This window comes from Gopherus flavomarginatus, chromosome 12, assembly GCF_025201925.1.
Source record: "Gopherus flavomarginatus isolate rGopFla2 chromosome 12, rGopFla2.mat.asm, whole genome shotgun sequence".
In the NCBI taxonomy this organism is placed as follows: domain Eukaryota; kingdom Metazoa; phylum Chordata; order Testudines; family Testudinidae; genus Gopherus; species Gopherus flavomarginatus.
Genome location: NC_066628.1, coordinates 38691148 through 38706256, shown reverse-complemented (window position 1 = coordinate 38706256; position 15109 = coordinate 38691148). Strand labels below are relative to the sequence as shown.

Genomic DNA, 15109 nt, shown 5'->3' with positions numbered 1-15109 from the left:
TAGTACACAATGGGCCACCTTTTCCACTGCATTACGCCAGTTTTATGCTAAAGTAATGCTAATGTAATGCTATTGAGTTCAACGGAGAATCAGGATTGGGGGCGGGGGAGCATTTTCAAAAGCCCCAGAGTCATTTGCGAGCGCAAGTCCCACTGACAGTGCATGGGAATCCTTTCAGCGGGTCTTGCGCTCCTAGCTCACTTAGCTATTTTGAAATTCCCACCTTAGATCTCTAAGTGCCCCCACTCTAATGGTGGCGGACGAGCAGTGTGGTCTGAGCCTGAGCCTGGGCCTGGAGCTTCTAATCCTAGCTCTGCCACTGATTTTCTGCACCTTCGGGCAAGTCTCTTTGCTTGTGGCTGTTTCCCCAGCTGTAAAACAAGGCTAATACTTATCTACCTCACAGGAGTGGTCTGGGGATTAATATTTGTAAAGCACTTTGAAGAGGAAGAGTGCTGTGTACGTGCTGCCTAGCAGGATTGTTTTGGATCCTTGTCTATATCGGCAGGTGTAGCCTGCTAGATTAAGGGGATGTTGCAGAAAGGGGGCAACAGGTCTGCCAGTGCATGCACAGATTTCAAATTGCTGGCAAACCCTCTTCAAGTGTATTGGAGAGAAGATGATGGTGACTATAATACCTAGTACTGGAGAAGGGGGTTTATAAGGGAGGCTACATTCTAGGAGGCTGCAGCTAATCTTAAGCCAGGGGTTCTCAGCCTTTTGTCCTGGTGACCGCTTTCACACAGCAAGCTCTGAGTGCGACCCCCCCTTATACATTAAAAACACTTGTTTATACATTTAACACCATTATAAATGCTGGAGGCAAAGCAGGGTTTGGGGTGGAGGGTGACAGCTCACAACCCCCATGTAATAACCTTGCGACCCCCTGAGGGGTCCTGACCCTCAGTTTGAGAACCCCTGTCTTAACCTATAATCACTAATGTTTGAGGCAGTGTCTCCCACTAGAGGGTGCTGGGCGTACATGTACTTCTCTTCTAACCTGAGTAAGAAAAACTACACATACATTTCCTAGCAATGCTGTATTACTTCCTTAATACTTTACATTTAATCCCCTGTTATCAGAGTTAGATGCTAGGGCCCCTTCCAAAAATATTGAGAGCTCTTTCAGGAAGTCAGGTGGTGCTGCCAGAGAACACAGCATGAAAACACTGTGACTTGCAGATAAGACAGGAGATCGCCCTAGTTAACTGCTCAGAGGGGAGCTGTGACTCATTTGCTGCTTTCCCTCTCTGGTCAGGAGTAATAGCCTGATCCTGTACTATTGCTCTGCTCCTGTTCAAAGGTGCCCAACTGTGTTTTTGCTAGAAAAGCTCAAACCTAAGAGATCAGAGAAGAGCCAAGTTAAACATGCTTCTCTGTAGACTGTCAGAGCACACCAGTCATTTGAAAGGCTCCACAGAGATCAAAGGGTCTGAATGAGGGGGTTGTGCCGTGATCAGTTGTTTATTGGTTAGGGAATGAGAAATCTAGGCTGTCAGAAGCTGGAGTTTGAAAATACTAGCTCAAAGCATTAGCCTCCACGATTGTACCGTTAGCAACTGTCTCTGATGTTTGGATCCAGATGTTGTGTAGCACAGGCAGAGATGAGGGGTCGGGGGGGCTCTATGGCCATTGGAGAGAAGGCGGGTGGTGGTGGGGGGCTGGCTTTGTCGCAGATTCCTACCAGAGAGACTCGTTGGCCTGTTAAAAGGAAAAACCCCGTTGTTGCTAATGAGTTCTCTGCTCAGTTCCCTTGACTGGTTTAACAATCTGACAGGATGTGAATCTGCAAACCTCGGAGTTAAGCTGGGGATAAATCTTCCACTTCTGATTCTCCATCTGTTTTCTGAAGGGGACTGACTTACGTTTGGGCTGCAAGGAAAAATAAAGAGCCCCCACCAATTTCCTTTTAAAGGAACCTGCTCTGAAGCATGTCTCTCTCTGGTCACAATGTTGAGCTCTCTCTGCCAGGGCTCCGGGAGTCGTTTATCATCATAACAGATTCTGTGCACATTCATCATTCTCTGTCCTCACAGGAAGTCATTGATCTTCCTGTTTTGTGTCCAGTAATGAAAGTATCGACCAGGGAGGGTCAGTGGCAGTTTATAAACAGAACTGACACTGAAGTCCGCCTGCACTCTCAGAAGATGGGGGAACCTCTTGCCTGAACGTCACTGATTAGAAAGTCAAGCTGGGAATGCTGCATGTTCTTTGAGCTGAGCTGCCTGAGCACAACGCCGAGCACTGAAAGGGACCCAGGATGGTGCACGGTTGCATCCCAGAGATCAGCAAGTCACTTTTAAAGATCTGGGGTTTCAAGTTCACCAGCTTCTTAACTCTTAGTTCAAGAAACTTATGGGAATAAAGTAGAAAGCCTGCATAAAAGCAGCTGCATGGGCAGTCATCGGAAGAGGCGGGAGTTGGCACTTCCTCCACTAGGACAGTTACACTGGATGGAAACTGAATGGGGAAGAAGTGGAGGGATTACTGGGAAAATCCGACTTTGAGCCCTAACCTTTTCTTTACATTTTAAAGACTCGTTTCAACACAAAGGGCTGGAAACTGATTTTTAAAAACTGAGACATCTTGGATTAGCAGCTCTGTCGAAAGGGTTAACTTTTTTTTTAACTGTCCTTCCACCTGCTCCTGGAATCTGATGGTTTTCAGAGTTACACAATGACTGTCCCTATGTGACCATCTTAAAAATACCGTAAAGCACTAGTTCTCCTTGAGGACAACTGGGGAAAAAAACCCACCCAAATTGGGAGTTTCTAGGATAATGGCCTGACTCTTTTCTGAGGGGCTGAGCACTGCAGTTCCCCTTTAATAAATATGATGGGGGGGGTGTTTCCGAGAGAGGGACCTCATTTTTCAAACTTTGCCAAAAGAAAAATGAACCTCCCGTGGCTACAGAACGTACATGAGAAACAGCTTTTTAAGAAAGAAAAGAAGGTCAAGATCAGGTTTATATTGAAAAGCTGGTTGGAGGTCACTTCTGTGGCTCTGTAATATGGACATAATCTCAGCACCAGCGTACCTCAGGCATATCATCAAGATACACATCCCCCCACTTTCTTCCAGTCCCCTCCCTTCTGTTCCCTCATATATATTTTAAGAGAGTCTGACATTCTCCTTCAGCTGTCCCCTCAGCTGTGAGAGGTACCATCTTGGAGGATCCAGTGATATGAGGGAGGAATTTTGAAACTTGAGTAGGGGATGCTGGTGCTGTAATAATATTGAGACCATATTTTGATTTCTCTTTGCAGAGACAGTGCCTTCCAAACAGGAGGTCATTAATCAAGTGGGCCACAAAACCTAGAATATTTGGTTTAGAGAGAGAAAGAGAAACAACGTACACAATGTAGCATCCAAATACCGCAGTGATGAGTGCAGTGGAATTACCTAAATAGATGGTAGAGCTTCTAAATTACAAAGCCTTGTATGAGCATTAATCCTCCCTCCTGCAAGGTGATCAGTGGTGCTAGCCTCGTTTACAGATAGCGTACGTGAGACAGCAAAATAAAGTGACTTGCCCAAGCCACGGGGAGTTAGCATCCCTGGGGATTTGAACTCGAGTTCATCATGCCCAGTCCTGTGCACAGACTTGTCAAAACATTGTGTTCTCCTCATGCTCTTCTCTTCTAATGCTTGCTGCTTTCTTTTTGCCTGCTAAAGTGAAACAGTTGCATGCTTTTTCATAGCTCACTTGCCTTTGAACTAAAATCTGTTGAGATTTACTTTGTATTGTTTAGAATGAGGCAATTGGCTCCACTTCTTCAAAGTTGGGGCAGTGTAATTTGGCATCTCTTTGTCCTCATTGATTTCAGCTTATGACAGCAGAGTTTCTTGTGTGTGCCCCATTAAGATTTTTCTGTGTGCAAAAAACTAGCTTTGTTGCAGAGGTTTTCTATTTCGTCTTCCTTCTTCCAGCTGAATGCAGGACATGTAAAACCTGGTTGTGATGAAGGGCTTTGTGGGCAGGGGAGAATGTGTGAAACTTTGGTAAAGCTCAGATTTAATATCATCAGAAGTACTGCAGAATTAGTTTTCACGCTCCACAGGGTTGAAACTAAGCTCAAAGTTTATAAACTCTGCAGGAGAGCCTTCCAAAGAAGCTTAGCTTCAGCCCTGCAGAACCTGGGCGCTCTGCGTGACTAAAACCTCATGGCTGAGAGGGGGAGAGAGAGCTCAGTGGTTTGAGCATTGGCCTGCTAAACCCAGGGTTGTAAATTCAATCCTTGAGGGGGCCATTTAGGAGTCTGGGGATTGGTCCTGCTTTGAGCAGGGGGTTGGACTAGATGATCTCCTGAGGTCCCTTCCAACCTTGACATTCTAAGCTCTTGGGGAGTTCAGGAGATTTGTAGGTGCAGAGTTTCAAGTCAGTGCAATGCTAAAGGGCCACTCTACAATGAGCAGGTATTCAGAGTACTCTGTCTCTTCAGTCTTCTTTAAACTACGTCAATGTTTTGTTGCACCCCAGGGTGTGACTCAATGCATTTCAACTTCACCAGTCGCTTGGCACTTCTCGCTTTCAAGTGAGATGATTTCCACACGGGAATTGTGCCACTGGCACTAGTGAATACGTTTATGTAAAGAGTGGGAGAGAATGAAGAGAGAACTGATGGGCTTGGGTGTTCCTATTTGAATAGGGCACCTTTTACCTTCAGGTTGCTGGCTTATATCTGTTCCATGTCAGAGAGCCGTCACCACCTGATGTGTAGCTTATGTGAAAGGAGTTGGTTACACTCAGTCCAGTTTCTAGCAAGCGGGTGTCCGTGGCACCAAAGCCATCATCACAATTGTCACTAGTCTTCCTTGTGGGCCATCGTAGTGAAGAGGCCAGGGATTTAATGGGCCAGAGGTAAGCTTTGATTCTTTGACAGGGCTGTGAGAGGAAGCTTGTACTGTTTCTGCCTATGCTGTACATCTCCTGTGGGCAGAAGGTTCCAGCCTCCAGTGCAGCTAGCTTTGCACCTCTCACCTGCACGAAATTTTTTACCAAATAAATACATACTTTGATGGAGAAAATGAAATAATAAAATCCCCTGGCAAGGAGGTGTTGTGAACCACTAACTCCTTTAGGAGCAGAGTTCAAGGATTCACCTGGCCCCAGCCCTTCTATTAATGCATTTCCTTTTCTTGCAGTGGGGGTCAACTTGTTTTACTTCTGTATAATCATCTACCTCTATGGGGACCTAGCGATCTACGCAGCTGCTGTGCCAGTCTCACTCATGCAGGTGACCTGGTGAGTGATGGCAATTCTTTGTAAGCCCAGGGATCTAGTGTACTAACGATAGAGGATGGAACAGATCCCTTTGCATTTGAGTGCTCCTGCGATGGAGGGCTAATGAATATACAGTAGACCTGGTTTTGCCTTTGATTTTTGAAAGCCAGAGAGGGAGGTGACCCAAGAATAGGTCATCGGCATTTACAGATGGGGTAGTGAGGTTGGACACCTCCTTCACTGGAGACAGCTAAGCTGGCATTAATTGGCTGAAGAGTCCCTTGACCTGACTGAATCTAAGTCCTGTTTTCCCACGTGGTTAATGCAGCACTGGCTGCAGCAATGTGAACTGTACTGACCTCACCCATGTGTTTGCTTGTCATTGAAGGACCGTGCCCAGGTGTGGTCCTTAGTAAGTTCTTGGCCTGTCGGTTGAGATGGCCAGCTAGGCTGACAGCAGAGTCCTTTTTTGATATGGTTAGGTGTCCATTAAGAATTAGACTGAGACCAATTCCTTCCTCATAAGCAACAATAACTGTCAGAGAAGAATGACGTTTGTTCAAGTTCGCTCTGGGCTCAAATTGAAATAGTGTTCTAGAGGTGCAAGTCTCTGTATCCCACTATTAGTAACTTCAACCATCTAGTCCCATCACCTGCATTTTTAAATAGATTCTTGGGCTCTTTGCAGTTCTCTATGGTTACATAATTCTGAGTGATTTATGTTTCCTGGGCCTATGATAGAGCAGCAAGATCAGGGGAAAGTCTCTGCATGTCTGTCTCCACCACGCCCCATTCTGTTTGACTGGAGGGGAGAGGAAGACGCAATTAGTGTATTCAGAGGGATGTTAATTACTGTTTTCCTTTTGTTTCCCTCTCTTTCCCCTCCCCACCACCCCATTCTCAGCAGCGTAACTGGCAATCACTCCTGCGATGTTGAAGATGTCACAAAGTATAACGATACAGACAAGTGCTGGGGGCCAATCAGGCGGATTGATGCTTACAGACTCTATCTGGTGAGTGCTCAGAACTGGATGACTGGTGTGGTCCCTATATCTGAGTTGGTCTGAAATGTTGTACGCAGGTTTCTATGGCATAATGTGTTCAGATGAACAGCCAAGGTCAGGAATTCTGACTTCAGCCCCGTCTGATTTGCTGAATGCTCTCACTGCTGGCTTGATCACCTGACTACAGTATAGTTTGGCTAACTGCATTGTGCTAAGCGAAATTTCCCCTGCATTCTCTTTAGTATGCAATATTCTTCACTTTCTGGCCTGCATGCTGTCTATCTCAGTACTGTTTAAACAGGGGTTGTGTTGCAACCTAGAAGTGGCTGCACTTCAGTGCTTGGTGAGGTGACTCTGACTTTATATACAGCGTCTTAAAGTTTACTGTGTGTATTAGGATCCTTTTGAATGCAAAGCTGTATATGAGTGTTAGATCTGTTCCTATATTGAACAACTTGTGTGTGTGAAATATTGTAGTTTTATACAAACTTCTGCTCTTTGAGGGGGAGCATGTCGCCAGACATGGTTCTGTTTCTTTTATGTACCATTTCAGTAGCATGGCTGGCTAGCTTACGATGCAGTATCAAAATGTTGTGGCTCTGCTGCATGGCAGAATCAAACTCTCTTTGTCTTGAGTGGGAGTTACACATGAAGACAGAAACCATTGTTTGGGGTGAGAAGTGGGGAGAAGGAAATGAAGAGCTTTAATAGCTTTGAAAGCAAAAGCAGCCTGAATCTCAGACCTGTTGGAACTTTAGCTGCGGGTTTAAATAAAAAGCGGAGTGGAAAGAGTTAGAGGAAGGATGCATCAGATCATCAGTGCCAGCAGGTAAACCCAGGGGCAGGAGTAAAGATAAGCAATACTTTCAGTTGCCATCGTAAGGAGAGTGTGGTGGCTGGATCACATGCCTGAGCCCTCCTCACTGTTGCAGTAATAACACTGGAACAGGAACTAGATCTCAGGAATATTAGTAAATGTCACAGCCTGGTTAATTATTTAAAAGAAATATTATTGCTTTATTAAATTGCATCTTGGCCTATTTCTTTGAAAACCTACATGATTGAGGATTTTCGCTCTGAATTTCAATAACTCTTTGACTGAACAGAAGGAACCCATCAGGAAAGGCAGAAATGCATTAATTACTAACTGCGTCTCCCAGATATTACACCTATAACTCATAAAGATAATTGAAAATTTAAAAAGCCTAAACAAACAAACAACCTTACTTGCTGCAGTCTGAGTGGGCAACTTTCATGAACTTTATTCCCCCTGCTTGTCTTTATTCAGGTTTGAAGGTTAGCTTATCCTCTAACGTCTGTGGCAGTGATTAACCCTTTATCTATTGAGTAATCAAGAAAGGTTTCAATGCTTTTCTCCACCTGCCTTCAGTGGGAACAGTGCTGTGTGATGCTATGAGATATGGTTAGGTAATCAGTGGAATTGCTCCAGCGATGGACTGAACATACAGAAAAGCTCCAAACTGTCAGTGCAACCTCTGAGCTCAGTAACATCTTCACTAATATCTCTATCATTTCCTACTAGATGCAATGTTGCCAATATACGTATGTCGAAGAGGACAAATCAGGACTCCTATTCCCAGCTCTGCAGTTCAGTTTTTGCTTGACCTTGAGCTAGTCACCTAACCTCTGTCTTCATTTACTCCTCTGTAAAAGGAGGGTAATGTTAACAAAGCTCCAAGAGTGTTGACACTTAGCTGTCTGTGAAGCACATTGAGTCACTGCAAAAAGTGTTGTTGTCGTCATCAAGGTCAGGAGAGCTATTCTTCATATGGTACACCTGTGAAGGGAGTTTAAAAATTAAACTGCCTTCGGTGCTGATGAATCTTTTTCACTGTTCTGTTATAACTTGTAGACAACAGGTGACCAATGGGTATGTCTACGTTATATTTGTCCAGGGAAAAAAGGTGTGTCTCCTTCGTGTTGCAAAGTGGCAAATTTTACAGAGTATCATTAAATTATAGCAATGTGCATTTTAACAGTCCAGTAACAATCAGATGTTACTTTGTAAGGAGCTAGAAATGCTTCAGTACAGGAACACAGGGTTTTCTTCTCCGTTGTTAGCTTTGTTGCAGGGTGGATTTGATTTAAAGCAAATTGATGTAAATCACTAGTCAGGAAGACTCCGTTTAATCATAGTTTTCTACATAAAAGTCTTCTACATTAAAACTTGTTGGCTGTTATAATCTTAATACATATTCTTCACAACTCAGAGGTAGATGTAGGTTTCATTTTCAGAAGGTACACACTATACATTTTTAAACAGTGATTTATTCTGAAAACTTTTCAGATTCGTTTTACAACTATATCAGAAAATGAATGATTATTTGGTTATTTCATTTACCAAAGGTAACTGAAACAGATATTTATGAAGTCATCGGGAGGTGAACTATCTTCAGTTCAACAGGTTAATCATTAATATTTGGAAGATTTTCTTGCTATGCTCTCTTAGGAGGAGAACATCACCAGACAAACATCTTAATTGTTTTATTTAACTAAAACAACAACGTTAAATATTCTGGATTTTTTTCTTCAACAGCAAACATAATATTTTAACAAAAAAGCATATGTCCCTCGCTTCTCACATTTATCTCCAGACTTCTTTGTCCAGATCTATTCCGCCCCCAAAAATCTTCTTCTATTCATTGAACTTTTTGAAAGTTTGCACTTTTAGAGAGCAGTAAGGGATTGACTCCGTCTACACAAATTTGCAGAGGGACAATAGAGTTGAGGTCAGTTATTTCTCACTTCTATATATTATTTATTTTTAATAACATTTTTGCTGTTAACAAGCATGTTACCTGTGGGGACACACATCCACAGTTTGAGATCTGCAAAACTAAGCATCTCTGATGGTATATTTTAGACTGAGCACTGAGTTCCATTGAGTAGATAAAAGGATTAACCTAATCTTTACGGAAGCCTGTGGAACCCCACAAGATTGGAGCCCTAATCCATGAACTATTGGAACTCGTTTACAAAACTTTTCTTAAACATTACGTGAATATATTGTCTCATACTATAGAATTAGAATTTATAATCTCTATTCCATGATGAGATATCTTTGAGCTATACTGTATCTTAATTAAAACTATCTTTAGATTTTTTCCTCAAAAAGCATTTTATCAAAAAAACTGACTTAATTTAAAAAAAAAAAAAGGATTTATTTATTTATTTATTTATTTATTTTAAATCATTGATTTTTATCCACCCTGCTTTGTTGGAATTTCACTTTGAAAAACTCCAGGGATGAAAGGATAACTTGTTCAAAACCACAACAATCTTCAAGGAAGTAGCATAAACAGTCTGAAATTTGTGCTATAGGAAAGTAGGCTTTGTGGTCAAACAGTAAGGTAGAGTTGGGTAGACCAGAGTACTGAGTGACACATTCTCAGATGCACATGCTTCCATCAAATGAAAAAGGGCTGCTGTTCTTGTCTCTTGTTGCATTGTTTCAAACTCTGTAGTCACTTCTTTTTCCACAAAGTAAGTTGTAGTGCAATCAAGCTTTTTCTTCTCAAAACATGATGGTGCTTTGAGATGACTATTTTCTGAAGTGTTGGTTTTTTTTCCCAAGCTTAATTGGAATATTGTATGTAGTACAAAATTAAAACTTGACATCAGCTGTCACGTGAAATGTTTTGTACTGCGGAGATCAAAATTTGGCAAAGAGGTTTCCTAATTCAGAATGTGTCTGTGTCTACCACAACACTTTACATTCAGCATGGAATAACTATCACCTTAAACTGTCAAGTTTATGTACAGAAGTGGATCCTCTAGGAACAGCAGGATAGCCAGAGCCTGGTTGTGCAAAGGGGGAAACAAGCCATTTAGAAGTGGAGAAGGGGGATAAACCTCTCAAGAACATAAACAAATGGGACCTTCTCCTCCCTAGCATGAGAAATGTCCCTAGAAGCCAGGGCCCTTTTGTTCTGAAGTCCTAACTCTCCCACTTGTGAATGGGTTCTGAATCAGGCAGCTGAAACCAAGGAGCTTTTCCTCATACTAAATCCTGGTATGGGAAGGAGGAAAAAGACAACACAAGAACTTAGTAGGAAAGTCACGCTGTCCTCCAAAGAAACCAGCACTGTTCTTTGCGAGCATCAGACTGTCCCCTGAGCAATTGTCTGTAGTTTTCCAATCTTTCCTGGCTGTTCCCCATGGCTGAGCTGCATGCTCAGCTCTGAGGGAGTCTAAGCAGGTCAGCACAGTCCAGCCAAGTTACCACCGTAGCCAGCACTCTGCTCCCTACCCTCAGTTAGAAGGAATCCCCCTCAGCTCCCACCACTTCCTGTGTGTACGCAGCCAGCAAATTACTGGCAACGTTTTTCCTTATATTTTTTTTACGACTAAATGGTCAAGTTAATGTTTTCTGCGGAATCTGTGGCAACTGCAGGAATCATACCAATTGGGCCTTTTTCACCTCAAATGCCACCTGTCAGCAGAAGGTCAGTCCTGCCTCTCCCCCAAGGACTCTGTTTTTTTTTTTCCCTTCCCTGTTTTCTCAATTGCAGTAATCCCTGTTTCAAGCACCAAATCTTTAGTCTGGGGAAAGGGAGGAGAAGAATGATTGACATAAAATCCTATTTATTGGTTTGATGTCCAAAAACTTCTCTGGAAATGAACTTCATTCCTACTTTTTGGAAGTGGATGTTGAGCACCATGTACGTAATGAGACTGTTTAGACTGATTAAGTCCCTCTCTGGAGATTTGCGTGCCTGTGCAGCATTTTTATTACTGCTACAGAGTCTAGCACACGTATGTGTGGCTGCAGGGATGACACGTAGCCTGCTGGGCCCACAGTAACCGTCATCCTGCATAAATTGAGTGGTGTTGGTTGTAAATTGCGTCCCAAAATACGGGTGGCTTGTGATAGAAACAGGTCAAGGAAAATGGTGCTTTTACTCAGTTGTACTCCCTCCTTCCTGTCCTGTTACTCGATGCTTGCATTTGCCTCCTTGAGTTTGGAAGCTGGGGTTGTGAAAAGCACGGCATGAGTACGCTTGGTGCAGCATGCAGGGTGAATCGGCTAGTAAGGGAGGCACAGGCTGCATGTCCTGTAGATGGCAAACGTTGATTGCTGTTAAAGGAAATTGGTAACTTTTTTGCTCTTCCTTTCAAATCGGTCAGTCTCAACGCAGTGGCGTCCTCGGCAGCCAGAGTGACTTCTGGGTCATTTGGCTGTTTTATGCCCATTTTTAAGGGCAGCCTGGAGTGAGCTATAAAGGGAGGTAAGATCTAAGTCTCTGCTGCTGTGTTTCGTAGTGCAGTTAGCCTACAGATTTAGGGTCATGGAGCCCTGCTGCAGTTCCTTTTATAACACTTCCCTTAAGGCCAGCCAAATGTCTTCTGTGTGGACTGGAGGAAGGGACAGTGGATTTAAGATTTAACCCTCTCTGCATTGGATTTGTACCTATTTCCTGTTACAGTCCTGATGTTACCCTTCCTTAGTGATATGGTGAAATAATGATTTTGCTGCTAGAGAAAAATTGACTGATTTAATACTCATAAAAGAAATAAGGGGTTAAATCGTGGGACTCGCCAGCCATCTGGAGAGTCTGATCGAACATGACCGTGGCAAATGTTGGCTCAGTTCTGCACTGGGGTGGACGGAAATGCTTTTGCTTCCTCTCTTCTGTCAGCCCTCCCTTCCTGGTAACTCAGGAGCCCAGTGTCTTCCCATAACAGACTGAAACTCCCAAGTGGGGGAAGCAAATGCCATTTTGGAGGAAGGTGCTGCAAAAGCTCCTCTCCCTAGCCTGGCGTTGCAGCGTTTAAGGCTATCGGGTATATCTGTTCCATGGGAGGATGTGCTGGGTTTTGGCTTATTGGGAAAGATACATGGCATCCACTTTTACAGGTTCACAGATGCTGCAGTATCGCAGGCAGCCCAGCGGGTGCGGGTTGAGTGAAGATGGGAGCACAGATGGTTTAATGGAGATTATCCCAGTTGGAAACATGCTTGTGCGGTGAATCAAATGAGCAGGCTCTTAAGCACTCACCATCTCTCTTCAGGAAGGGACAATGTCACCCCAGCCTGACGTTCTGATTAGAATAATGAGCAACCAGAGCAGGATCTGTCTGAAACAGAGAGAATCTGGTGCAGAAGGGTGGGGAGATAATCAAGGGGAACAAAGATCTTCTCGTTAGATGCAGAATTTAACCTGAAAGGGCTAAAGCTGAATTAGTACATTTTATGTAGATGCATTTTCCCCTCTTCTTCTGTCTCAGCATGGCACTTCCTGCTTGGGTTCTCTTTGATTGCAATCTGTAGAGCTTTTTTTCTCGTCTCCATCTCCCTGTTCCCCCTTCTCCGACTCTAGAGCTGCCCCCTTGGTATTCCCCCCACAGCTCTGACTGTAACCTCACGTCTGTCTCTGCGGGTATAAGACTGCATTTGGGAACCTGTCCCTCTCATCTGGGCATGGCAGTGCCTTTGGTTTCTCACTGTAGAACCATGTCTCTGTTAATTTGTGTGCCCTCATTCACCCCCCCGTAGGGTTGGATCCCTTGCATACCCGGCTTTCTATAGATTCTACTGTTAAGAAACAACATGCAGCCTTCCTGTTTAAAGGGTTTTACTGAAGGGCATCCCCAATTAAGCCAAAATTCTTCCACATGTGAGCACCTGAGTCCACAGCCTGCCTTCCTCACATGCTAGTGCTAACTGGAGTAGCCGTTACCACTATTTAACCCAAATGGCCCCTCTGCTGAATACAACCCCGGGTGGATAAAGCCTTTCCAGAGAGGTTTTCAAAGCTGCAGCCCCAGCTGGCTCTCAAGAGCTTACACTTAGCACAAACCCTTTTGAGCCGAAAGGATCTCAAATTGCCTTACGAACTATATATAAAGGATCACTTCACCACGCAGTGGAGCTGAAGTGCAGCCAGTTATGTGGTGGAGCGTGTCAGCTGTTCAGTAGCATGCAAAAACTCAAGGCAGGCGCACACAAACATTTGAGTCTTCTAGATGGGGGAGGGAGCAGGGGTGTCCACCGTTGGTGGAGGTATCCCCCAAAACAGCTCTCACTTGCTTTGTATGATGTAAGGGATTCGTAGCAATGATGTCCCAGCATGAGCAGCTGATCTAACTCTTCTCCCCAAGTCCGTTGGTTTTGGGAACAGTCCTTGAGTTGAGAGGTGATGCTGTGAACTGAGCGCATCTTCTGAGGTGAGACACGCTCTTGTTCTGAGCATTCCGTTCTACAGCTGAGAACACTTTCCCTGTATTCTGCCACCTTCCGCCACTGTGCCCCACAGCAGTCACATCCAGCAATCAGTAGATCATAGCTGCTGTCTCAGGTATCTATTCTTGCGGGTCTCAGTGTTAGGAGTGGCCTAGAGACTTTCAGAGCCAGCAAGTGAGGAACAAGTGTCCGTGGGAGGGAGGATTGACCTCCTATGTCAGGGATAGGCAACCTATGGCGCGTGCGCCGAAGGCGGCACGCGAGCTGATTTTCAGTGGCACTCACACTGCCTGGGTCCTGGCCACTGGTCCGGGGGGCTCTGCGTTTTAATTTAATTTTAAATGAAGCTTCTTAAACATTTTAAAAATGTTATTTACATTACATAAAACAATAGTTTAGTTATATATTATATACTATGACAAAGTTCCTTTTCTACCTTGGTGGGTCCTGCGCTTATTGGCAGATTTGCTCTCCTCAGTGATCTTCCCCACAGTCTTGGTCAATTTCTCCTGTGTCTGATCAGGAGTGGGAAGGTTTGCGGGGAACCCAGGCCCGCCCTCTACTCCGGGTTCCAGCCCAGGGCCCTGTGGATTGCAGCTGTCTATAGTGCCTCCTGTAACAGCTGCGTGACAGCTACAGCTCCCTGGGCTACTTCCCCATGGCCTCCTCCAAACACCTTCTTTATCCTCACCACAGGACCTTCCTCCTGGAGTCTGATAACGCTTGTACTCCTTAGTCCTCCAGCAGCACACCCTCTCACTCTCAGCTCCTTGTGCCTCTTGCTCCCAGCTCCTCACACGCACTTCCTCTCCTCTAGCTCTCCCCTCCCTGACTGGAGTGAGCTCCTTTTTAAACCCAGGTGCCCTGATTAGCCTGCCTTGATTGGCTGCAGGTGTTCTAATCAACCTGTCTGCCTTAATTGGTTCTAGCAGGTTCCTGATTACTCCAGTGCAGCCCCTGCTCTGGTCACTCAGGGAACAGAAAACTACTCATCCAGTGACCAGTATATTTTCCCTCTACCAGACTCCTGTACCCTACTGGCCTGGGTCTGTCACAATATTTATAGAAAGAGACCTGCTAAAAATGTTAAAATGCATTACTGGCACGCAAAACCTTAAATTAGAGTGAATAAATGAAGACTCGGCACACCACTTCTAAAAGATTGCCGACCCCATCCTACGTCATCACCTGAAAGCAGCACTGCTGCCAAGGGGGTGTGAATCCACTGCTGGGTGTGCTGAGCCTAAGCCTGCACAGAGGGGTCATGAGGAAAACTGTTTGGGGGAAGTTTATTGTGCTGATGTGAAGCCACCATGCCTGTTTGCTTACAACAATCACCTAGAACACTCATACAGCAGTGTTCTGTAGTAACAGGCCAAACCACTGCAGCTTGCAGCAGGGCTGCTATGGCAGTATAGAGCCATTGCTGTAGCCTCCTCTTGTGCTGTTTTCTCTGAAGGGATGTGTCCTAGCAAGATTCTCTTGCCAACGCTCGAGCATGTTGTTCCTTACTACAAACACTCCAGTGCTTTTTATTGCAAAATGAATGTGGAAATAAAAACAAATGACTGTCAGCGTAAAAGAATGGCAGTTATTACTCCTGTGGGCAGTTACAGTACTGGAAGTCAGGAAGAACCTACATTAGTGATCCAGAATGCTGCAGCATCTTCATCTTCT

At 44.5% G+C, this 15109-nt stretch overlaps 1 protein-coding gene across 2 annotated transcripts in view; it reads left to right on the top strand.

Moving 5' to 3' along the window:
- TMEM104 (transmembrane protein 104) overlaps positions 1-15109 on the top strand; it is a 65046-nt gene that overhangs the window by 17083 nt on the left and 32854 nt on the right. The window contains exons 7-8 of one of the 2 annotated variants that reach the window (XM_050920844.1): positions 5146-5245; positions 6129-6237. In XM_050920844.1, the coding sequence (XP_050776801.1) occupies positions 5146-5245; positions 6129-6237 (209 nt within the window). The remainder of the gene's footprint in view (positions 1-5145; positions 5246-6128; positions 6238-15109) is intronic. The other variant, XM_050920845.1, reaches the window with a different exon arrangement.